The sequence below is a fragment of the Plasmodium vinckei genome (assembly GCF_900681995.1).
Source record: "Plasmodium vinckei vinckei genome assembly, chromosome: PVVCY_13".
Taxonomy (NCBI): domain Eukaryota; phylum Apicomplexa; class Aconoidasida; order Haemosporida; family Plasmodiidae; genus Plasmodium; species Plasmodium vinckei.
In genome coordinates this window covers 2,500,620-2,528,440 of record NC_051305.1, presented here as the reverse complement: position 1 = coordinate 2,528,440, position 27,821 = coordinate 2,500,620, and the positions used below count along the sequence as shown (strand labels likewise).

The window sequence follows — 27,821 nt, the reverse complement described above, 5'->3', positions numbered from 1 at the left end:
TTCACAGACAAAAATATTATCAAATTATAAAGAATTAAATTACAATATACCCCGAACCCGAAATCAAAACGAAAATTCAGTGAACGAAACAATAACCCATTATGCATAACCTTGACCCATAATACTTGAACACCTCGATATCGAAAAAATTAAAATAAAAAAATTAATTAATTTTATGTATATAAATATTTCTTGATTTTACAACTTATATTTCATTATTTTATTTTTATATTTTATTTATTTGTATTTTTTTTAATTTTATATATACTTTGTTTCGCTATTAAAAGCAATTTATAATTTGTGTTAATTTATAAAAAAAATATGGATATCAATATTACCACCAATAAATAATTTTTATAAAATTAACAATTTTGATAGAAAAATGTTATTTAGTAAAATTTGTATTAAAAGTGATAAAAAATTACAGAAAACGCGATTTATCATCATATATATTTTATCATACTATTATTTTGATGTAGTAAAAAATACTGTTATTATAATAATATTAGTAGCATAAAATTAGCTGCATTTCTCGGATTAAATTAAATTGTTTTTATATTTAAAAATATAATAGACATGCTTTGTATTAAAAACGATGTATTCTCAAAGAAATTTTATAAACAAATAGAAAAAAATATAAAAACAACTATTTAATATAATTATTAATAAAGCATATATATATTTTACATTATTTTCTTGCTCTTATATTTTTATTTTAAATTATTGATTTTCTATAGGTAAAAACAACAGTTTTTTTCTATTATATATAAATAAAATATATATATGTAATTCCATACGTAATGGGACACTTTGGAAAATTTAAATTGATTTTTAATTACATATAAAAATATAAAACTTACGTATTCATAATGTTATATATTAATCAAATTATGAATCATAATATTTTTAATATTCATTATTTATGAATATTTCTGTTATTGACGTCGTTTTTTGATTGAATTATTTGAATAAAAAATATATTAAATTTATAAATCTGACAAAAGCATACAATTTGTTGTTTAAATAATAATTTGTATTTTTTTTATATGTATTGGAAAAAATTATTTGCTTTAATTTTAATTATGTTATGCAACTTTTCGAGTTATTAATTTTTTATTTAAAAAAAATACTAATATATATTTTATTATTTTCTTTCTAAAGTTCAAAATGAATAAGTTTTATATTCAAATTTCTTTTTTTCTTTTAACCATCTTCGTATATGTGAATAACAAAACCCTTGCAACTGAGATAGCTCCAAAAACAAAAATCGAACAAAAAACAAAAATCCCGTCAATACCAAAAATCGTATCAATAATCGTATCAATAACCTTATCAAAAACCGAATCAAATACCGAATCAAATACCGAATCAAAAATCGAATCAAATACCGAATCAAAAACCGAATCAAAAGCCGTACCACAAACCGTACCAAATACCGAATCAAAAACCGTATCAAAAACCGTATCAAAAACCGAATCAAAAACCGCGCCAAAAACCGAATCAAATACCGAATCAAAAAAAAAAACCAAACCCTCAAAACATTATCCTACGTAAGAAAATACAAAATATATATATTACATATTTCATTATGAAAGTATTAAATATACACACGTGAAACAATGTTATAATGTAAACACAATAACTTTATTTTTGTTCACATTAAAAATATGTCCATTTTTATCAATTATAGCGCAGAAGAAATATATGAAAACAACAAACATCTATTATGTACCGATCCAGAAGAAACTAAAAATGCGGTCGAATATATGAAAGAAGCTGTAAGAGATTTTAAATATCATGCTTTAGATTTTGAACATTTTAAATATCGTCCAGTAAAAGATGATGCTCATGTGATTTTATATGAAAAGAGGCATGAAGATCATACAGATTTTCAAAAAATTCAATCTATATATGATAATCCCAATGAGGTATGAATTAACGAACAATATTAAATTTATAAACCAAATCAAAATTAAAAAATGATTATAATATATATATTTTTTTTTCTTTGCTTCCATTAGTTTAATAAAGTAATAAATAAGTTATGGGATCCTGATAGGGCCAAATATCCCAATACTAACTCTGTTAAAAGTATGCAAAAAATAAATAATTAGTCAAATTAGCATGCTATTGCTACTATTTATTCGGCATATCGTGATTTATTATTGTCATTGTTATATGATAATATTTATTATTTTTTAGGGAAAATTGTCCGTGTATACAATCCAAATTTAGTATTGATACAACAACGTTACAAAAATTCGACTTTTGGCCATTGGAAATATTTTTATGCTTTAGCTGCAAAGGTTGAAGTAAGAAAACTTATTCTCTTCTGTTTATATACAAGTTGTATTTTTCATGTTATTCACAATAATTTATTCAAATACACTTTATTAATTTTGTAGATATCAGAAGACATAACTATAATTGTCATGTCTTCACCAAATATAAATGACCACCACCCTTCTAAAAATGAATTTAAAAACACGGTAATAGAAAGTGCAAATTCATTCAAAATTGAAGTTGATTCTGAAGAAGATATTAGACAAGGAAAAATAAAAAAAACATTTGTTAACATAGCTGGATATTACCTTCATACATATAATAGTATTATTGATTGCATATTTGTCTCATCTGTAAGCGATATACAAATTTTAATAATATAATAATTTATTTCAACATTTTTTAAAAAAATATAGTTTTAAATAAATGTACATATATATAATATGTATTATATTTGCAAAAAATTTAAACGTTTTATATATTCATACATTTATGTTTTTTTATTAGGTTGATGGGCATTCTGCAATTAGCAAATCTGCCTAATCGGAAAAGCTTTAGATGATTTTTTTCCCGTATCGTAATATTAGAAGATTTTTGTTAATAAAACGATTTATTTCATTGCATAACGAGGGTTTTAAATTACCATCATAAATTGTTTCTTTGTTTTAAAAATGTTTTCTTTGTATATTGTTTGTTTATGTCTTTTAAAATTAGGATGCATTTATATGTATTAATTTAATGAAAACTACAAACGTAAATATTATAATTTGTGAAAAATGTTTCTTTATGGTATATTTTCATATTATTATGATAATTCACTTTTTGTATTCAACATCGATAAGTTGTATTTTTCTGTTATTATTTCTGTGATTTTAACTCTTCTTGTAACCCAAATAACTTTCATTAAAAATTAATTACTTCCAAATAGGACATGTCTTAATTATATCAATTGATGTCATATGAATAATCTATTAGTATTTTATTTCCCTCTTTAGTTTTTTGGCTCTTAAATTGAATCTTTAGAACTTTCTTCAATTGTCTAATTTTTTATAATATAAAATCACATATTTCAAATTGGATCTTTAACAAATATATAACAATGACTTTTTATGCTACATTATTATATGCCATTGATTTGTTATTCATTAATAAGACATATATTTATATATCACTGTTATAGAATACCATTATATTTATATATATAATGAATTTATATCCATATAGTCTATCGAATAAACATAATATATTGTTCATATTTAGTAGCATACTAATCCATTATTGTTACTATTATTGCTACTAATATACCACTGTACACTACAATGAGATAATTAATGCACTCAATAGAAATACTTTAAACCAATTACTAATTTTCCATGCTTCATTGTTTTAAAGTGCAACATTTTAGGGCATATATTATTTCGTAATACCACTATATTTAAAATATAAATTTATAAGTTTGTGGATATATAATAACCTAGTATAAATATTATTGTTCAAATAAAATTAATTATTATGTGCTTTTTCGATAAAATTAATATTTAATTATATGAATTTTTTACAATAAAATAATATTTCAATATTATTTGTAGAATATTTACTATCTTATATTTATAGGCATATAATAATAACCCTAATCCTATATAATTAATTTTTTTTAATTATTATAAAAATTTTTAGAACAAAATATATTTGCCATTTTATTATTATACTCATATATCTACATTTTAATTATTTTATAATATAATGCATTTTATCATTTTATAATATATATAAACTATCAAGATTAATATTGATAATATAATTTTATACCATTATGACAAGTAAATCAATAAAAACGTATAAACTGTTTCTATTAATATGAATTAATATTTTAACATAAAAATACAATATGATGTATAACAGCATATTTTTTATAAAAAATTAAATATATTATATTTTATGTATTATTAAAAATTTTAGATGCATAAAATATATTTTATATATATCGTTGTCTTATCGAATCTCAATCGATATTTTATACATCTATATTTATTATTTCCTATTATATATTGTAGTATGCTTAATTAATCATAAAAATTTCAGTATTAATGCATATTGGCTATATTATAAACAACTATTTTTAACGAATCTTATTATATTTTTGAAAGTTCATAAACAATATTAAACCACAAATATTGTATCATCCAAATAAAATATTTTGTTAAATACAAAAATTCGTCTAATAAACATAATTTATGTTATATATATATATATGTGTTAATATAATTTTAAATGTGGTTATTCACATTTCTTATATAATAGACTGTTATAATATATAATATCACGACTCAATATATATGGCAAACTCAAAATTAACATCAAATACAAAATATCGAGATTATACTTCAACATACTTAATATTTAATTTATAACACTCAAATGTAAGTGTTGTAATTTATGAATATGTATTGTTGTTTGGGACCATTTCATAATAAAGCTTATACACCTCTTTATGTATTGCAGATCTATGCACATTTAGCGACCAAAATACAGAAGTTGTAATATATGTGTTTGTTCGTTTAATAATTTATTATATATATTAAATAAATTAAATAGACTAATAAATATTATAAAAAATCAAATGTAAGTATATTCCTGAACCCTAACCCCAATGTACATAATACAAAAAACCCTTATTTCGAACACCTTAACATTAAAAAATATATAATTAAAAAAAAAAAAATTTATCGTATATAAATACTCTATATTTTATTTTTACAATTTTATGTAATTTTTACTGTATTCTTATTTAATTTTATTTTTACAAATTTATGTAATTTTTACTACATTCTTATTTAATTTTATTTTTACAATTTTATTTAATTTTTACTGCATTTTTATTTAATTTTATTTTATATATTTTTTTACATTTTGTATTGTTTTATATTTTATTAATATTTGGACAATTGTATTCAGATTAAAATTAAAAAATAAAATTGCAAAATCTGTGATTAACTATAACAGAAAATTTAATATACTGTTGTTATGATGAATTCAAATATTGTTATTGTAGTTGTAATTGTTGCAACCATATATAAATAATATATATAATTTCGATAAATTAAATTCATTAATACATAAAAATATAAAAAATATGTATACTCAAATAAAGGCAAAAAATAACAAAACAATAACTATGTATTTTATACAATTACTATTATATCTATTCCGATATAACCGTTTATTATCCATTACGCATATATGTATAATCATAGTTATTCCAAATCATATATTGTAAAAATTATATTAAAACGAATATTTACTTTTTATATTGCTCCCCTCTTTAGATTTTAAATTGTCTGTTTTCATTAAATAATTCAGGTATGTAAGCATATGTTTTTTTTTCAAGATGCATGTAAGTAAGGGCATGCAAAGTCCTATATATATATTATATTTTTTTTTGGATAGAACCTATAAAAAAATGAATAATACGCTCATAAAGCGTAGCAACAAAATATATTATATATAATTAAATCTGTATTTTTAAATATTATTATAATACTAGACAAATTAAAATAATAATATTTGTGGTACTCTATAATTTGTGACATTATTTTTCTTCTCTTGCAATGAGTTCATTTAAATAAAAAATTTCCCGTTTAAATAATTATAATAAATTTATTTTTTTATTTTTAAATATATATTAATTTTTTATAAATTTTTCGCATATTCTTTCCCTTCTATTTTAAATATACTTATATAACGTCTTTTTACATTTTTTAATTAATATTTTACTTATCAAATACAAAAATGAATAAAATATATATTAAGGTTGCTTTAGCACTTTTAGGTATCGCAGGATATATGCAAAATGTAGCATTTGCAAGCGAAACTGATGAAGAAAATTGTGAGGAAGACTCCCCCATCATCATTGATCCAACACCAATGTATGAAAAAATGAAAAAATATATACATATAATATAAATATGCATACTCGTGAAACTCATGACTTTATAATTATTAAATATTCATATTACCATTTTATAAATTCATTTTTTTCTTTTTTTTTTTACCCATTAAAAATGATCTCATTTTCACTAATAATATTTCCAATGAAAGATTTGAACAATACGAAGATGAGATAAGTGAAGACAAAGTAGAAGCTTTAGCAGCATTAAAGTATGTGGGCCAATCTTTAGATCTTTTAGAAAAACTTTCTCGGGTTGATGTACACGATTACTCGACCGATTCTACAGAAAGTGAACACATAATATATAATAAGAAAATTGGAAAAACGGATATTGGAAGACTTGATTTTACCATCCCATCTGCCTCTAAAGTATCAAATAACAAGCAATTTTTAACATATAAAAATAACTTAAAATTAAATAATCATTATTATATTTATCGATATATTTTTTTTTCATTAGTACGTTGATGTAGTAAGGCATTACTGGGATTTCAAATATGAAAAAAATCCAGATAAGAAAATTATTAATGGTACATAAAAAATAATCAATAAATTTAATATGTCCTTATCACTATTTACGTATCTTTAAATTTTACTATTCTTTATCCATTATTTTCATTAATATTTTCTTATAATCATAATATTTCATTTATATCTCCATAATGATCATTTTTTAGCAAAAGTAGCTCGTTTATACTGCAAAAATCTGGTCGTATTTGAAAAACATAACCCAGATCCTAATTATACACCCCCCAAAAAAATATATCGTCTATGCTCAAGACGTCCTGTAAGCACATTTTTTCCATTATTTTTCTAAAAATTCTATTATTTATATTATTATACATTAATTTACACAATGCATATATTTTTTATTCATTAATTTTGTAGTACAAAACAATATGTTCAATTTTAGCTCCTTCAAGAGCTCTAAAGTATGACGGTGAAATCAATAAAAAAACTGAATTGACAAAAGTTTACAAAAAACAAAAACCTATCGAATTTGATATTAATCCAGAGGAAGCATTATCCAAATTGCGTGATAATCTAGCCGGATTTGTAATTAAAAAAGGTGGCCATGGTGATAATAAAGTTCATGTTACTTATATCAACGCTGTAAGAAATCTCAAAAAATAATACCATAATCATTTTTTCTTATTTTACCATTTATCAAAATTTACTTTCTTTATAAGTCATATATTATATGATATTCACATACAAAATATTGAGATATTTTATATATTTATCCATTTTTTTTCGTAGATCTATGATAATGGCAATTCTACCGAGTTTGCCGACAATAAAAGACAAAGAGATCATGAATATACAAAAATCCTAAAGTTAGCACAACGCATTATAGATGATAAATATGATTATCGTCCACGTGCAGGTTTTCAAAGCCCTAACATATGTTGTTTACCCACATTTTAATAAAATTAATTTATCTTTATACAGAATGTCTATTTAAATTACAATCACAACATTTTGACTGTTTTTAAATGATTGTTTAGTATATAATTTCTCGTTCTTTTGTATTAAAATATATTAAATACGTTTATTTCGTCATGAAATCAAATAATTAATGTTATAATTCAATTACATTTTCTGTGTTATTCCCCTTTATATTACTTCGATCATTTTTTTTGACCGTTCGAAATTTATCTTTGTACTTTTGTTATTATCATAAAACTTAAAATTTCTTAATAATTAACTATATATCGATCATCATCATCAAATTAACATATAATTTACTTTTTTCTTTATTATTTATATTTTGTTCCTTAAACTTTGTCTTTGAAAGACTTACAGAACCCAAATAATCAATACTAATATAAATATTAAAAATTACAATTTATTTTATCACTTATAATAGCTTATTTCTTATATATGTTTAAAACAATTCATTAAACTAATAAATGTTATCAAATCATTCAAAATTATACAAATTAAGTACAATATAATACATGGACCTAACGCCAATATCTGTTCCCCAAACACTATCTTAACCCTGGCCCACAACATAAAAATTATATAAAAAATTATATTATAATATATTCCGAACCATAACTCAAAATGCAGATACAGTGAACAAAACAATAACCCATAATGCATAACCTTGCCCCATAAAACATAAACACCTCGGTATCAAGAATATTAGAATCGAAAAAAAATTAATTATATATATTTATTGATTTTACAACTTTATGTTTCATTATTTATTTCTACTTTTTTAATCATTTTTATATAAACAATAAATATTTGTGAATAACTTAAAATATTTTGGCTAATTGTACATATAACATATAATAATATTTTCTATAAATTCACACTTTTTTATTATTCTTCAATTAACGAGATATATTTTTATATTTTACTTAATGAGTTCTTAAATGTTGCAAGGTGATACTTATAAAGTTAATTATTATTTTGTAGTATTACAAAAAAGAGAACAAAATTCTAGGTTGGCATTTACAAAGTAATACCCCAAAATATATTAATAAAATGAATCTACAGCGTCACACTCAAATTTGAGTATTTAAAGCCAAATTTTATATAAAATAATAAAGAAAATATAAGTTATAAGACAGAATATACATTAAATATGCAAAACTATTTATTTTATAAATATGCATATCGAATATAAGATTATGTGCATACAAATAATAAATATTATGATTATAGCAAATGAATCAATCTTATTTCAATTATTAATTATTTTCGGAATATTTTTTCACAAATTATAAACAATAATGTAAATAAGCCAAAATATATTTCATGCAAGTAAATGTATTAGTTTTCTATTAGCAATTTATAATAAATAAATTGTATTTATTATAACATTTATACACTCAGCCATAAACTTAAAATATTAATAAATAAATATAGAAATGGAGAGCATAATCATATATCTAACCATAATAAGTAATCAAACCACAACAGCATGGAACTGGCTTGTACACTTTATCACTTAAATGAGTGTAATAATCAACACATTCATCTTTATCATCATTATAATCCTTGTTATTGTTATTATTTAATTGGGTTTCTCGTTGAGATTCTATAACATTTTTTTTGCTACTTCTCTTTATTTTTTTGATAGCACGAATTATTCTACTTCTTAAGTCAGATGTCTTAAATCGATCATTCTAGAAATAAATATAATAATATATATGCAACAACATGTAAATAAACACTATTATATAATTTTCTATATACTAGTTTATATTTTGTTTTGACAACTTTCTGTTCCGAGCAATCTATTGATACAGCCAAAATGACATACAAAATGATACAAACTAAACTAAATATCCTTTTATTCGTTTTTTTATTTATAAAAAGTTTTTCCACAAAGAAATACGCTTTAAATAATATATGATTTATTCTTTTTATCTTCCCTTTTATATATTATTGTTGTAAAATAATAATGCTATTATTTAATATTAAATTATTAGCAATATTCTCTTATACAATTTGTATAAGTTTGATTAATATAAACAAATTATTTGATATTTATGAAAGTATATTATAATAGAATTGTATGCTACTTCTATTTTAAACCATCCAAAAAAATATAATCCTGCAATTATAAGTTAACAATGTTTAATATTTTATTTTTACTTTAATATAAATAATAAAAAAAATAAATAATATAGTTTATTTTAAATGCATACAAAATATATATAACAATTTATTATAAATACATAAAAATGTATATATTTGTTCTGAATATTTTTGTTTAACTAAACAGTTATATTTAATATAACAAAATTAATTTTAATATTTAAAATATAAATAAAATAATGCACTAATTTATATGTATGTCTCATCACATAAATATATAATAACTACTATCATCAGAGATATAGATATATAATTTCGAAAAATTATATTTATGTTTTTTTCAAATAACAATCAATACTTGTACAGAATGCATTATTTTAATTATAAGAAAATAAGTTTGTACAATAGATTTAATCTAAATTTATTTTTGCATGTTTTTATTTTAAATTATTTATTTTCTATAGGTAAAAACAACAATTTTTTCTATTACATATAATAAATAAAATATATGCATGTGATTCCATATGCAATGCGACGTTTTATAAATTTTAAATTGAGTTTGATCAATTATAAAAATATAAAACTTACGTATTCATAATGTTATGTATTAAAAATATCATTTATATAATTAAAAATATTTATTTTAAATATTATAATATTAACGAAATTATAAATCATAAAATTTTTGATATTCATTATTTATGAAATTTTCTTCTATTGACGTCATTTTATGATTAAATTATTTAAATAAAAAATATATTAAACTTATAAATCTGATAAAATCATAAATTTTGCTATTTAAATAATAATTTGTATTTTTTTTAAATAAATATTTGTTTTTTATGCTTTATTGGAGAAAATTATTTGTTTCAATTTTAATTATATTTATGCTATTTTTCGAGCTATTAATTTTTAATTAAAAAAAATACTAATATAAATTTTAATATTTTCTTTTTAAAGTTCAAAATGAATAAATTTTATATTCAAATCGCTTTATTTATTTTAAGCATTTTCGCATATGCAAATAATGAAGCCCTTGCAGCTGACCCTGATCTAAAAAAAGTTACCCAAAAAGTTCCCAAAAAATTTAATACAATCAGATCAAGAGGTTGTTATCTTAGGTAAGAAAATGCAACAATATATGCATATTACATATTTCATTATGATCATATTAAATATCCACTTGTACAACAATGTTATAATATTAATACAACTTTATTTTTGTAAACATTAAAAATATTTTCATTTTTCTCAATGACAGTTCAGAAGAAATATATGAAAAATGCAAATACTTATCATGTCGCTGTCGCAACCCTACACGAGTGATCAATATTATGAACGATGCTGTAAAACAGTTAGAATACTATGCTACAACCAAAGATGGTTATGAACCATATTTAAAAAATCCTGATGATAAAACATCGTATTATGTAAAAAAATTTGACAATCAGACGAATATTGATAAAATTCAATATACAATTACTGGTTCGGATAAGGTATCAGTTAACGAACATCATTAAAATTTATAAGCCAAATTAAAAAATGATTATAATTTATATACATATATTTCTCTTTGCTTCCATTAGTATGATGAAACAGTAGACACGTTGTGGGATTCCGGTGTCCCCAATATTTTCAACGAAGACGTTCCTAAAAGTATAAAAAACATAAACAATTAGTCAAATTAACATATTATTGTTACTATTTATTCGCCATTTCGTGATTTATTATTTCCATTGCTATATGATACTATTTATTGTTTCTCATGTCTTCAAATTCATAATATTTTATTTTACATAATGCAAAATTATTTTTTTTTGAATAGTTCTCCATATGTACGGTCCAAATTTACTAGTTATACGAGAACGTTTCAAAAGTATGCATGAGGGTCGTGATAAATATTTTTATGCTTTAGTTACCAAGGTTGAAGTAAGGAAACCTTTCCTTTTCTATTTCGTTATAAATCGTATTTCTCATATTATTCACAATAATTTATGCAATATATTTTTATTAATTTTGTAGATATCTAAAGACAAAACTATAATTGCCATGACTTCAATAAATGGAAATGATGATAAGCTTTCCAATATAAAATATAACAACCCAATAATAAAAAAAGCAAGTTTATTCAATATTTACATAAAATCTAAAGATGATATTAAAAAAGAAAGTTTATTAAATACTTCCACAAAACCTAAAGATGATATTAAAAAAGAAAGTTTATTAAATACTTCCACAAAACTTAAAGATGATATTAAAAGTGGAAAATTAGAACAAATATTTGTGAACTTAGCTGGATACCTCATTGAAAAAAAAAGAAATAATGTTGAAGTCACCTATATCGAATCTGTAAGCGATATACAAATTTTAATAATATAATAATTTATTTCACAATTGCTAAAAAAAAATACGGTTTTAACGAAATATACATATTTATAATATATGCTATATTTTGAAAATTTTTAACGTTTTACATATTTATCCATTTATGTTTTTTTTCTTAGATTCAGGGATATTCTTCCATTTAACAAAAGTGAATTATTGGAAAAGCTTTAGATTATTTTTTCTCATATATATTTTTAAGAACCATAAAATTAGAAGATTTATGTTAATAAATTGATTTATTTTCATTATAATAATGTTTTGTGTATATAATTTGTTTATTTCTTTTAATATTAGATCGCTTTATATGTATTATTTTGTGAACACTACAAATATAACTGTTATTATTTATGAAAATTTTTTATTTATGGCAATTCTTTCATATTAACGAGTATGCAACTTTTGGTTGTATATTTACCCACTATCCCGAGATTAAACATACGGGATGACATATATATTTAATCAGGATTTATAGACAAATAAATATGGACAAATTATAAATAAATTAATTAAAATATGGTTTTAATTCAAAGTATAGGCTCCATAAAACAAAGCTGTAGCCCATAGTCCCAAACCTTAACCCCAAATATGGGTTCCCCAAAACGTAACTATATTTCCTGAGCCCACCCCCCAATATAGATTATAATTTTATTAATAAATGTGTTTAAATTAAGTGTATTTAAAATAATCATAAGTATTAACTATAAATGAGTATATTCAAAATCCATTAATATATATGCATGGAAATAATGATAAATGAGTTTTTGACAAATATAAAATAAAAATAAATTATATACGTGAATATGTATTAAATTAAAAATATATAAAATAAAACAAACACAAATATAAGTTATAAGACAGAATATACATTAAAATGCACAAATATGTATTTTATAAATACGTATATAATATATAGTTATACGGATACAAATAATAAATACTATGATTATATCAAATGAATCAATCGTATTTCAATTATTAATTATTTTTCGGAATATTTTCACGAATTATATACAATAATGTAAATAAACCAAAATGATTTCCATGTAAATAAATATATAGGTTTTATATTAACAATTTATAATAAATAAATTGTATTTATTTTGACATTTATGTAATCAATTATAAACTTAAAATATTAACACATAAATATAGAAATGGAGAGCCTATTCATATAGTTCATCATCCCAAAAAAAAACAGAAACAACAACATTTATCACATTCATCATAATCGTCATCATTTAAAATAATACGATCATAACTATACGTGTTATTATTATTATTATTTGATTGGGTTTCTCGTTGATATTTTATAACTTTTTTTTGTTACTTCTGTTTATTTTCTTGATAGCACGAACCCTTTTATTTCCTACAACAGATGCCTTAGATCGATCATTCTAGAAATAAATATAATAATATATATGCAACAACATGTAAATAAACACTATTATATAATTTTCTATATACTAGTTTATATTTTGTTTTGACAACTTTCTGTTCCGAGCAATCTATTGATACAGCCAAAATGACATACAAAATGATACAAACTAAACTAAATATCCTTTTATTCGTTTTTTTATTTATAAAAAGTTTTTCCACAAAGAAATACGCTTTAAATAATATATGATTTATTCTTTTTATCTTCCCTTTTATATATTATTGTTGTAAAATAATAATGCTATTATTTAATATTAAATTATTAGCAATATTCTCTTATACAATTTGTATAAGTTTGATTAATATAAACAAATTATTTGATATTTATGAAAGTATATTATAATAGAATTGTATGCTACTGCTATTTTAAACCATCCAAAAATATATAATCCTGCAATTATAAGTTAACAATGTTTAATATTTTATTTTTACTTTAATATAAATAATAAAAAAATAAATAATATAGTTTATTTTAAATGCATACAAAATATATATAACAATTTATTCTAAATACATAAAAATGTATATATTTGTTCTGAATATTTTTGTTTAACTAAACAGTTATATTTAATATAACAAAATTAATTTTAATATTTAAAATATAAATAAAATAATGCACTAATTTATATGTATGTCTCATCATATAAATATATAATAACTACTATCATCAGAGATATAGATATACAATTTCGAAAAATTATATTTATGTTTTTTTCAAATAACAATCAATACTTGTACAGAATGCATTATTTTAATTATAAGAAAATAAGTTTGTACAATAGATTTAATCTAAATTTATTTTTGCATGTTTTTATTTTAAATTATTTATTTTCTATAGGTAAAAACAACAATTTTTTTCTATTACATATAATAAATAAAATATATGCATGTTATTCCATATGCAATGAGACGTTTTATAAATTTTAAATTGAGTTTAATCAATTATAAAAATATAAAACTTACGTATTCATAATGTTATATATTAAAAATATCGTTTATATAATCAAAATTATTTATTTTAAATATTATAATATTAATGAAATTATAAATCATAAAATTTTTGATATTCATTATTTATGAAATTTTCTTCTACTGAAGTCGTTTTATGATTAAATTATTTAAATAAAAAATATATTAAACTTATAAATCTGATAAAATAATAAATTTTGCTATTTAAATAATAATTTGTATTTTTTTAAAATAAATATTTGTTTTTTATGCTCTATTGGAGAAAATTATTTGCTTCAATTTTAATTATATTTATGCTATTTTTCGAGCTATTAATTTTTAATTAAAAAAAATACTAATATAAATTTTAATATTTTCTTTTTAAAGTTCAAAATGAATAAATTTTATATTCAAACCGCTTTATTTATTTTAAGCATTTTCGCATATGCAAATAATGGAGCCCTTGCAGCTGAGCCTTCTCCAGGAGAAGATACAAAACACCTTATAAAAAAGAGTAATAAATTTAAACCATTAAGTCCTCATGATACGTAAGAAAATGCAACAATATATATATATATATTACATATTTCATTATGACCATATTAAATATCCACTTGTACAACAATGTTATAATATTAATACAACTTTATTTTTGTAATTATTAAAAATATGCTCATTTTTATTAATGATAGCCCAGAAGAAATATATGAAAAATACAAGGAAGTTGTATGTCGCTGTCACGACCATACACCAGCGATCGAACTTATGAACGATGCTACAAAACAGTTAGAATACTATGCTACAACCAAAGATGGTTATGAACCATATTTACAAAATCCTACTGATAGTATATCTTATTACATAAAAAAATTTGACAAAGAGACAAATATTATAAAAGTTCATTTAAATATTTATGATTCCAGTCAGGTATCAATTAACGAACAATGTTAAATTTATTAGCCAAATTAAAAAATTATTATAATTTATATACATATATTTCTCTTTGTTTCCATTAGTATAATGCCATAATAAACAGGATATGGAATCCCAAAGCTCCCAATATTTTCAATAAAGGCCTTGCAGGAAGTATACAAAACATAATAAATTAGTCAAATTAACATATTATTGTTACTATTTATTCGCCATTTCGTGATTTATTATTTCCATTGCTATATGATACTATTTATTGTTTCTCATGTCTTCAAATTCATAATATTTTATTTTACATAATGCAAAATTATTTTTTTTGAATAGTTACCCATATTTACAATCCAAATTTAATGTTTATTCGCCAAATTTGCGAAAAAGATTCTAATAGCTATGAGAAGTATTTTCATGCTTTCGTTTCAAAGACTGAAGTAAGGAAACCTTTCCTTTTCTGTTTCATTATAAATCGTATTTCTCATATTATTTACAATAATTTATGCAATATATTTTTATTAATTTTGTAGATATCAAAGGACAAAACTATAATTGCCATGACTTCAGTAAATGTAAATGAATGGAACCCTTACAATATGAATTATACCAACCCAATAATAAAAAAAGCAAATTCATTCATCAAACCTCCACGTTTTGAAAAACATTTTCCACAATGTTATGCACAAATATTTGTGAACTTAGCTGGATATCTCATTGAAAAAAAAGGCGATGCTCTTGAAATCACCTATATCGAATCTGTAAGCGATATAGAAATTTTAATAATATAATAATTTATTTCACAATTGCTAAAAAAAAATACGATTTTAACGAAATATACATATTTATAATATATGCTATATTTTGAAAATTTTTAACGTTTTACATATTTATCCATTTATGTTTTTTTTCTTAGATTCAGGGACATTCTTCCATTTAACAAAAATGCATAATTGGAAAAGCTTTAAATAATTTTTTCCTTCATATATATTTTTAAGAACCATAAAATTAGAAGATTTATGTTAATAATACGATTTATTTTCATTATAATAATGTTTTGTGTATATAATTTGTTTATGTCGTTTAATATTAGGATGTATCTATATACTAATTCATGAAAACTACAATCGTAAGTGTTATAATTTATGAAAAATATTTATTTATAGCATATTTTCATATTATTATGATAATTCACTTTTTGTACTCAAAATCGATCAGTTTTGTTTTTCTTTTACTATTTCTGTGATTTTAGCTGTTCTTACAAACAAAATAACGTTAATTGAAAATTAATTACTTCCAAATAAGACATGTATTAATTATATCAATTTATGCCATCTAAATAAGCTATTAATGGTTCGTTTTCATCTTTCGTTTTTTGACTCTTAAATTGTGTCTTTAACTCTTTCTCCATTTATCCAGTTTTTTAAAATATAAAATCGCATAATCCAAATTGGGTCCTTAACATATATGTAACAATGATATATATTATGTCATTGATTTATTATTCATTCAATAAAACAAATATTTGTATATAATTTTTATTGAATATTTATAGAAAACAATTGTATGTGGCATATAATAGGAATTTAAAATGCATATTTTACATTTTAGAAAAATTGTAGCATTTTTTCAATAATAAATAATTCATTTATAATAAAAATATTTTTTAAAAAGTCTTTATATATTATTAAATACTGTTATTAATAGAGTTTTGGAAAAAAATAATAATCAGACATTAATAATCCTTGAAAATGCAATCTTTATATATATTATGAAAATAAAAAATTATAATTTTATATTCAACTATTACATAAAAATAATATCTTATTTATCTCATTGAGCATAATCATTTATATCAATAAACAAATTTATTTATTATTATTGTTACATATTAACATTTACTTTAAATATAGTACCATAAACATCTGAGCATTACAAAAAATATAAGATATTAATTAAATTTATTATTCTATGGTGGCTCGTTTTCTTTTATAGGCAAAAAAAATTAACAAAAAAAATAAATTAATAAATGGTATAGGACCAACATACATATGTTTGTATATATTTAATAATGGAAGTTTTTTCCTATGAACGGAATTTATAGATTTTTTAGTCTGTTTTTTATGACTCGATGAACTTATAATTATTTGCGCCGGTCTTTTTCCTCCAATTGAATTTATAATCTTTTTCATGTTTTTTTTCACTCCCAAATCATATTTTTCATATTATTCACAATAATTTATTCAAATACGCTGTTATTAATTTTGTATATATCAAAAGACAAAGCTATAATTGTTATGTATTCAGGAAATATAAATGATCACAACAGTAAAAATACGATTCACTATAAAAATTTAATAATAGAAAACCCAAATTTATTCGAATCTGATATTGATTCTGACGACGACATTAAAAATGGAAGCGTGATCAAAGCGTTTGTTAACATATGTGAACACCTCATTGAAAAAAAAGACGAGGGTGTTATATCGCCTATGTCGTGTCTGTAACCGATATACAAACTTGAATAACTTATTCCAAAAATTATTAAAAAATATATTGTTTTAAATAAATATCATATTTATAATATATGCTATAATTTGCAAAAAATATAAATATTTTATATATTCACCCATTTATGTTTTTTTACTTAGATCAATGGCCTAATTAATTTCACCTTAAATAAACCATCCGAAAAGCCTTAGATTATTTTTTCCTTCATATATATTTTTCAGTATCATAATATTAAAAGATTTATGCTAATAACACGATTTATTTTCACACATAATGTTGCTTTAAATTAATATCATAGAGTGTTTTTTATTATAAGAACGTTTTTTTTGTATATCATTTGTTTATGGCTTTTAATATTAGGATGCAACTATGTGCGTCAATTTTGTGAATACTTCAAATATAAATATGATTATTTATGATAGTCCTTTCATAATAATGACTGCCCTTTCTTTACCTGCATATTTAGACTTTTAAAATTCATCTCGATATTAAGCATACGGGGTTTCATATATATTTAATCACCATTTATATACAAATAAATGATCAAATTATAATAAAATTAATAAAAATATAACTTTAGCCCAAAGCATAGATTTCTTAGAACAAAACTATAACCCATAGTCCAAAACCCTAACCCCAAATATGGGTTTCCCCAAACACAACTCTAAATCTGAATCCAAATCTCCAATATAGCTTATAGTTTTATTAATAAGTGTGCTCAAATCAAGTTTATTCAAAATATTATAATTATTAACTAAAAATGTGCATATTTAAAATCCATTAATATATAATATTATGCATGGAAGGGGTGAATGTGTTTTGACAAACGCTAAGCAAAGGTAAATTAATTATATAACGTGGTTATATATTAAATTAAAATGCATGTAATAATAACATTATGAATAAAACAAACAATAAATCAAATTTAATTATTCTATAAAATTTAAAAAACGTAACATTTGTGCTATAAAATATTAAATATATTATTTTTAACCATTTAATCAAGTACAATAAAGATTGTTTTTTAATATTCTTTGTAATTCATGAATCCGTGCATCCTCTCCCATAATAAAACATATGAAAGCCACAAAAATTGAAAATAAGATTGTCTGCCCCGTCATTGATAATGATATTATCACAAAAAGTGTTGCAGTCAACAACATCATCTTTATAATTATATTTTTTTTTGATTTTTTAGACTTTGAAATTTTTTTTAATTTCTTATAACAATTACTTGATTTAATTTTATTATATCCATTGTTGAATTTGCTATTGTCAATCTCAAAAATATTTTCACTTTTTTTTATTACTCTTTTATCTTGTATCGGATGTATTGATAATTCGCCATTCCTTTCATTATCGAGCTCTTTTTTTGCTTCATTTAATTCTTTTTGAATTTTATGAATTAATTTTTTCGTTTTTCCATCTACATTATTTAAATTGTGTCTTGTATTACTTTCTTTATACTTCTTTACATGTGAATCTACAATATTTCGAAGATATATTATATCTTCGTCATCATCATTGTAGTCATTAAATTGATTTACAAGACTCGAAGTTGATTCATAAAAATTATTCAAATCGAATTGGTTGTCTGCATCTGCTAATATCCTATTATTTTTAAAATTTATTATATTCCTTTCAAGATATATCTTTCTTTCGTTTATAAAGTATAATTCCTGCAAACAAATGAAATATTCATTAACATATATATAATTAGTTTTAATGTGTCTTTAACTTAGGATAAGCTTTTTGCCGATACATGAAACAATAATATAAGGTTAATGTATAACAAATAAATATGGAAAATATAATAAAATAGTATGTAACTTACTTTTTTGGCATATTCAAAATAGCAAGTAATAATTGAAAACAAAACATACTTTAAAATTTTGATTATCATTTTTAATTTTATTTATTAAATAAACGAAATAATGATGGTAGCTCCATATTTATTAATTTTTTGTTCTAAAATATATGAATAAATGAATATATTTATAAAAAACTATGACATTTATTAATTTTCCATTTTCTATAGAATTAATGTAACCGTTGTAATAAAATTTGCTATATTCATTAAAAGTGTTTATTTATATAAATATTATATTACTTATTTTTTCAAATAAATATTAATTTTTCTCTAAAAATACAACATTTTTAATATTTTAATTGTAAAAAAAATATATGTATATAATAATTTTTCTATAAAAAATATTTTTTTGAAATTTGTTATGCAAACTGTTTTTTAATATAATTTATAATATATTGGTATATTTAATGATACTGTTGCATATTTATAAACTTATATTTTTCTATTTTTGTTTACATACAAACAAATTTATAAGCATCAATTAAATAATAAAATATTAGATACATATATATGAATAAATACAAACATATAATGAAAACATAAACAAATCGTCGTTGTTATTTACGTTTAAATGGTTTTTAATTTATTATATTTTATTTACCGCTTTTTTGCAATTTTTTTTTTCATCGATTGGTATGTAATAATTTGGTATATAAATATATCCCAGAATATACAACATCAAATTTAATATTTTTATTGAAATCACATAAAATATTCATATCAACTAATTCAATACAAGCAAATAATCAATTTACATATTAATCACAAAAATAATACATATATAACCAATTTATCGAAAAGGATACAAATTCATTTTATTCCAAATCGAAAAAAGAAATATATTTAATGCTATTATCTTTTTTTTTCATCATATTAATTTAACAAATGTTAAGACACTTTTTGTATTTAAATAATACAATATTTTAACTTTTATAAATAATAATTAACGACAAATAAATATTACAATTCTGTTATAATAAAAAAATTATTTTATGTTTTGTTATAAAATATGAAATCGATCCTTAACCTGGCTCTCGTTTATAAAAATTAATTTTATTAATGGACAAATTTACTATTTAGTATTCTTTAAATTTATACATTTTTTAAATTCATTTCAAATATAAGTTAATTAAATTTATCATTCTATGGAATTGTCTTTTCTTTTATAAACCAAAAAAATCAACAAAAAAAATAAATTAATAAATGGTACTGGATCACCCTGCATAAGTTTGTATATATTTAATAATGGTGTCTTTTTCTTATGAACTGAATTTATAGATTTTTTAGTCTATTTTTTATGACTTGATGAATTTATAATTATTTGCATCGGTATTTTTCCTCCAATTGAATTTATAGCCTTTTTCATATTTTTTTTTCTCTTCAATTCTTTTCTCCATCCATATGGCAAATACTAGCGTAAATTATGAAAAATATATAATATTTTATAGTGAGGAAATATTTTAAAAAATTTATACTTCACAATTTTCTTTTTATTTACCTTATACATAATTAATAAAATAATGGGTATTAAAAGAACTGTAATGACAATCTCAGGCTGTTTATATCCTTTAGATATATCTATGGAGTTTACTAATTGTGATGTTTTGTCTTCCACATTGGTTCTAGTGTTTCCTATTCCAATATTTAGACTAGGTGTTTTTTTTCTAGAATCGACTGGTGATAGAAACTGTTTCTTATGGTTTGTATCTGAAGTTTTTCTTGTTTACTATGTGGTGATCTATGTTCTTGTGTAGGAAGTGACTCTTGTGGATTATCATTTCTTTGGCCAATTTGTACTGATGTTGGGATATCTTGTGATTCTTTTTACCTTCTGGTAAAGAAGATGTAGGCTCCAATCCATTTCCATTACTTAGTGGCATATTCTTTGATGCTTCAGTTTTTTTTCTTCTTTTGAGTCTTCTCCCTTATCTGTTAATTCGTTATCACTCTTTATTGAAGGATCTTCAAGTTCGGACGATTGACGGTCTTCCTGATGTTGAGAACCAGGTGATTCTATTTTAATATTTTGGGGCTGTGATTGTGGCAATAGTAGTACTGGTGATGTTGGTTGGTTTACATTATCTTTTGAATCTTCAGGCCCCGACTTCTCAACCTGCAATTCTTGCTTTTTTTTCACGTAAATCCTCACAACTTTCTATTTCATCTTCATTAAATTCAGGAAGTTGCGATTCTGAGTCGAACGTATTTTCTTTTCTAAAATTATCATATGACTTTTTTAAAGTGGATAACATATTACTGACCTTACACTCCTTTACATGATTATCTATAACATTTTAAATACATCTTATTCCATCATCATTAAAAGCATCTACAAGATTCAAATTTAATTCATAAAAATTATTTAAATAAAATTGATTGTCTACATCTGTTAATATCCTATTATTTATTAATTTTTTCCATTTCTATAGAATTAATTTATGTGCCATTATAATAAATTTAATTCTATTCAATAAAAGTATTTATGGATGTAAATATTATATTATTTATTTTTTAAAATATATATTAATTCTTTTATAAAGGATACACCATTTTTATATTTTACATAATGAGTTCTTGAATCTTGCAAAGTGATACTTATAAAGTTAATTATTATTATGTAGTATTACAAAAAAGAGAAAATATATTAATAAAACAAATGTACAGTGTCACACTCAAATTTGTGTGTTTAAAGTCAAATTTTATATAAAATAATAAAAAAACACAAACATATGTTATAAGACAGAATATACATTAAAATGCAAAATTATTTATTTTATAAATGTACATATAAAATGTAAAATTATAAGCTTACAAATAACAAATATTATAATTATAGCAAACGGATCGATCATATTTCAATTATTAATTATTTTTCGGAATATTCTTTCACGAATTATATACAATAATGTAAATAAGCCAAAATATTTTCCATGTATGTAATATATAAATTTTATATTAACAATTTATAATAAGAAAATTGTATTTATTTTGACATTTATACACTCAGCCATAAACTTAAAATATTGACACATAAATATAGAAATGGAGAGCCTATTCATATAGATCATCACTTTCTAAATAAAACAAACCACAACAACATGGTTCTCGCTTGCGCATTTTACCTTCGATATGGGTGTAATAATCAACACATTCATCTTTATCATCATTATAATAGTTGTTATTGTTATTATTTAATTGGGGTTCTCGTTGAGATTCTATAACATTTTTTTTGTTACTTCCGTTTATTTTCTTGATAGCACGAATGATTCTACTTCTTAAGCCAGATGTCTTAGATCGATCATGCTAGAAATACATATAATAATATATATATACGTTACAACATGTAAATAAACACTATTATATAATTTTCTATATACTAGTTTATATTTTGTTTTGACAACTTACTTTCTGTTCCGAGCAATGTATTGATACAGTCAAAAGGACATACAAGATGATACAAACTAAACTAAATATCCTTTTATTCATTTTTTTATTAATAAAAATTGTTTTTCGAATAAGGTGGTTTAAATAATATATATGATTTATTTTTTTTATCTTCCTTTTTATATATTATTGTTGTAAAACAATGATGCTATTATTTAATATTACAAATTGTTTAATTTTAATTTATATAAACAAGTTATATGCTATTTATGGAAATATATGTTGCTGCTATTTTAAGTCACCCACAAATTTATAATCCTGCAATTACAAGTTAAAAAAAAATTATATTTTATTTTTAATTTAATATAAATAATAAAAATAAAAAATAATATATTTTAAATGTATAAAAATATATATATTGTTCGTGAATATTTTTGTTTAATCAAACCATTATATTTAATATAACAAAATTAATTTTTATATTTAAAATATAAATAAAATAATGCACTAATTTTATGCATATACAATAACTCTATCATCGAAGATGTAGATATATAATTTGAAAATTTTATATTTATGTTTTTTTCAAATAACAAACCATTTTCGTAAAGAACAAATTATTTTAATTACAAACAAACAAGTTTATGCAACAAATTCAACCTAAAATATTTTTTTACATATTTTATATAAATAAGTCTTTAGTGTACCATAAAGGTTCATTTAATAACATCCTTGATACTTTATAAACATGTTTTTTATTTTTGTATGTCTACATCCAAATTAATATAATTTAATTGTGGTAATAAATATTGGATGCATATATATTGTAAATCAATTTATGCAAAAATATGAAAAACGACTACCAAAAATTATTATTTGCATCTAAATGCGTTCTTATTGTTATACTTCTCAAATGTTTAATATCATTTAATAATATTTTGTATTTTTTTTATAAAAATAGGTGAATGAGCCTTAATATGGCTCCCATATATTAAAACCCGAATTATTTATACTAATAAATGCAATATGCCTTATTTATTATTGTTTGAATTTTATATTGTCTTTTAAATACGAAAATAAAACTTATTAAAATTATCATATAAATAATTCTTTTCTTTTATAAATAAAAAATAAATTAATAAATGTACGGGATCAGTTTGTATAACATTCTCTATATTAATTAATTCCATTTTCCCACAATTTCTCATAATAAATATTAAATTATTTAAATCGAAGTTATCTTATAGAATCAAATCGACACTTTGGATTCATTTTTCTATATCGATTTCAATATTTGATCGATTACCCCATAAACCATTAACCATAAATTAACAATAAATATAAAAAATACATAGTTCAAACATTTACCATTAAGTTATATTAATATGAAATTCAATTGTTATAATTTGTCTTATATATATTTAAAACAATCCGTTAAACTAATAAATATTATCAAATTATTAAAAATTATACAAAATTAGATGTAATGTGGTACTTAACCATAACCCATATATGGGTTCCATAATACAATCTTAACCCTGACCCACTACATAAAATCATATAAAAATTATACAAAAACAATGCAAAAACGCAATAATATGCATAGTAATTTTATATTTTATTGATTATATTATTTAAATATTCTTATAGACACAAAAATTATCGTTAAAAAATATCGTCAAAAATGACTTGTTTCCAAATAGACATATTCTTAACATATATCAATCATTATTACTGTTCATGGACTAACCACTACTCTTCGAATCATATATTAACTTTCATTTTCTTCTTTACTTGATTTAATTTTTTTCTTATATATTGTCTTTGGAATAGTTTATTAATTCCAAATAATGAATACTAATATAAAAATGGTAATTGTATATATATTTTTTGATAAACGCATATAAGGGATCACAAAAATATAATTTAAATATTATAGTTTTTAATTCCTTATTATTTACCTTATAAGCAACTCCCAAGAAAAGTGATATTAAAGAAAATGTCGATAAAACTGGAATTACTGTGTTTAATATCGATGAACTTGATGATGTAACTTCAGGACTTAGTGTAGTAGATTGTCCAGAATCTTTTCCAGAAATATCTACAGGATCATCTACAGGGCTTTTATGGGTGTTTAATTCTGGAAGTGAATTAAAATTGGTACATTTATTACCATATTTATTTATTAAATTTATATAATCATTTGATAATGTAGATAACAGTTTATTATATGAAATGTCTTTTATATTATTAGAATCTTTATTGAGATCTTGAAATTTTTGAACAAATTCTTTAGCTAATTTCAAATTTGTTTCGCATTTCAAAGGTTCATCATGAAATAAATGATACAAATAAAATAATATATTAAATGGACCATTAAATTTAGATATTTCTTTAATATTCATATCCATCAAATATTTTTTTTTATTTATAATATCCTTATAAGTCATATTATCACTATCTTTTATTGTATCATTATAACATTCTTTTTTTTCTATATAACTATTATAAAAATCATTTAATTTGGCGAATTTATGTTGTGGTTTTCTATTTAGTTTATAACTTAACCATAAAATAACGTATTCGCCAAGTTTATCATCTTCTAATTTATACTTTTCCTTTATCGTTTTTAGCAAATAAATAACACTACAATTAGTCATTTCAAGATGATTATGACAATTGTCTTTTCCTTGGTTCCACCAGGAATTACAATAATCGTTGATTGATGTGTGTGCAGTATCAACTCTAAATACACCTTCCTCCGTCACATAAAAATAGTCATCGATCGTAGCAAATTCTCTATACTACAAATATATTTTATGAATTAAACAAAAAAACATATTAATATAAATGCTAATCAAATGAAAATTAATATAATTTATGGACGATATAATATATAAAACGCATGCGAAGATAATATTTTATTTAAAAAATTGTATACCACATCTTCAATATTATAACTTGACTGTTCCATAATTTGGAGATTATGAGAGATAATAATATTTATATATATTACGTAAACATTTGGTGTATCTATTTAAGTTCTTTGCATATCAATTATATTTCGTTAAACATTCTATACTTATTTTATGGCAATTATCTAAATTACCTTAAATGGAAAGTTGCTTAATATACTTTTGCCATATGTATATATGGTACATTTATACAAAAATGCTATTATTACTATAATCCTTAAAAATATATAAATAGTTATTTAATACGATATATTATAGTTTTATATAGTTGTTTCTTATAGTATATATTTTCTAAAATTATAGTATTTTTAAATTAAGTTACATGCTCCATTTTATATTCAAATTAGATAAATTTATATTATTTGTATTTAATATAGATAAATTCATGGCCGATTTTAATATGTTCAATAACTTTATTTTTAATCCTATATACTTCAATTTAGAAATATACCTTATTTGGCTATTTTATAATATATTTTGAGCATTTTTCCTATGGTTTAAAACAACAATTAGTACTGAAGCCGTATTATTGAGCCATTTAAGCTTAAATAAGTCTTTGAATGCAAACCATTTTTAAAATAATACTTAGTAAATATTAAATATATAAAACACAAATAAGTATTGATCCAAATTTTAAAGCATAATAAAAATATGTGTAATTAGATTGTTATATTGCACTTTAGAGGACAATATAAAATATATTTGCTCTTTTAATCCATAAATTTAAACAACTTTTGCTAAATGTTATGCATTCCTCATTTTATCATATATGTTCTACTACTATAGTTATCAATGTATATGATCAAAGTAATTTATTAAAAATCCTAAGATAAAACAATGCCATTATATATTTAAAAAATTATGATTCACTAAGTACTGATAATATAATATGTGACAATATGGAATAATAAAAGACATTTAACATGCTTTGAAAATTTAACCCTTTCTCTATCGATCCAGTTTTTTATAATATAAAACCGTATATCCCCAAATTTATCATTAACAATATATGTAACACTGATACCTTTATAATGCACTCTTACATGTTATTGATTTATCATTCATTCAATAAAGCATATATTTATATATCTCTGTTATAAAATGCCATTATATTTTTATATAATTTTTTACTGAATATTTATAGAAAACAATTGTATGTAGCATACAACAAGGATTTGATGGGGGCAATTATTATTTTTTTTAAAAATATTACTATTAATTTTTATAATAATAAATGATTTTATAAAAAATATATTTTTTAATCATTCATTATGTTAGTGATGTTTTTATTCTTAGAATTATATAAATCAATTTAGAATTGAAAGTTAACCATTCTAATAACATCATCTTTATATATATTATAATAATAGTAATAAACGAATTTAATTGTTTATTATTGTTATATATTAACATTTACTTTAAATATAGTACTATAAGAATCTGAATATTACAAAAAATATAAAATAATAATTAAATTTATCATTCTATGGTGTCTCTTTTTCTTTTATAGACAAAAAAAAACAACAAAAAAATTAACAAAAAAAATAAATTAATAAATGGTGCAGGGTTTCTTGCATAAGTTTGTATATATTTAATAATGGACTTT

The 27,821-nt window shown here is 21.1% G+C and overlaps 6 protein-coding genes across 6 annotated transcripts; 5 read left to right on the top strand and 1 right to left on the bottom strand.

Moving 5' to 3' along the window:
* Nucleotides 1-1,167: 1,167 nt before the first annotated feature.
* Nucleotides 1,168-2,826, top strand: PVVCY_1306960 (fam-a protein; the record flags this gene model as incomplete). Its single annotated transcript, XM_008626363.2, has 6 exons — nucleotides 1,168-1,550; nucleotides 1,691-1,928; nucleotides 2,022-2,091; nucleotides 2,203-2,312; nucleotides 2,406-2,636; nucleotides 2,791-2,826. The coding sequence occupies 6 exons, from the start codon at nucleotides 1,168-1,170 to the stop codon at nucleotides 2,824-2,826; spliced, it is 1,068 nt and encodes a 355-aa protein (XP_008624585.2).
* Nucleotides 2,827-6,072: 3,246 nt separating this feature from the next.
* Nucleotides 6,073-7,660, top strand: PVVCY_1306950 (fam-a protein; the record flags this gene model as incomplete). Its single annotated transcript, XM_037634816.1, has 6 exons — nucleotides 6,073-6,209; nucleotides 6,382-6,601; nucleotides 6,693-6,762; nucleotides 6,910-7,019; nucleotides 7,121-7,345; nucleotides 7,493-7,660. The coding sequence occupies 6 exons, from the start codon at nucleotides 6,073-6,075 to the stop codon at nucleotides 7,658-7,660; spliced, it is 930 nt and encodes a 309-aa protein (XP_037490862.1).
* A 3,096-nt stretch (nucleotides 7,661-10,756) lies between these two features.
* PVVCY_1306940 (fam-a protein) lies at nucleotides 10,757-12,318 on the top strand (the record flags this gene model as incomplete). The annotated part of the gene is made up of 6 exons (XM_037634815.1): nucleotides 10,757-10,911; nucleotides 11,052-11,286; nucleotides 11,377-11,446; nucleotides 11,616-11,719; nucleotides 11,813-12,139; nucleotides 12,295-12,318. 6 exons carry the CDS (start codon nucleotides 10,757-10,759, stop codon nucleotides 12,316-12,318), a joined length of 915 nt encoding a protein of 304 aa, XP_037490861.1.
* A 2,632-nt stretch (nucleotides 12,319-14,950) lies between these two features.
* Nucleotides 14,951-16,415, top strand: PVVCY_1306930 (fam-a protein; the record flags this gene model as incomplete). Its single annotated transcript, XM_037634814.1, has 6 exons — nucleotides 14,951-15,105; nucleotides 15,250-15,484; nucleotides 15,574-15,643; nucleotides 15,812-15,915; nucleotides 16,009-16,236; nucleotides 16,392-16,415. The coding sequence occupies 6 exons, from the start codon at nucleotides 14,951-14,953 to the stop codon at nucleotides 16,413-16,415; spliced, it is 816 nt and encodes a 271-aa protein (XP_037490860.1).
* A 1,357-nt stretch (nucleotides 16,416-17,772) lies between these two features.
* PVVCY_1306920 (fam-a protein, fragment) lies at nucleotides 17,773-18,139 on the top strand (the record flags this gene model as incomplete). Its single annotated transcript, XM_037634813.1, has 2 exons — nucleotides 17,773-17,978; nucleotides 18,127-18,139. 2 exons carry the CDS (start codon nucleotides 17,773-17,775, stop codon nucleotides 18,137-18,139), a joined length of 219 nt encoding a protein of 72 aa, XP_037490859.1.
* A 6,865-nt stretch (nucleotides 18,140-25,004) lies between these two features.
* On the bottom strand, nucleotides 25,005-26,214 carry PVVCY_1306910 (PIR protein CIR protein; the record flags this gene model as incomplete). The annotated part of the gene is made up of 3 exons (XM_037634812.1): nucleotides 25,005-25,097; nucleotides 25,202-26,044; nucleotides 26,182-26,214. The coding sequence occupies 3 exons, from the start codon at nucleotides 26,212-26,214 to the stop codon at nucleotides 25,005-25,007; spliced, it is 969 nt and encodes a 322-aa protein (XP_037490858.1).
* Between the last annotated feature and the right edge of the window lie 1,607 nt (nucleotides 26,215-27,821).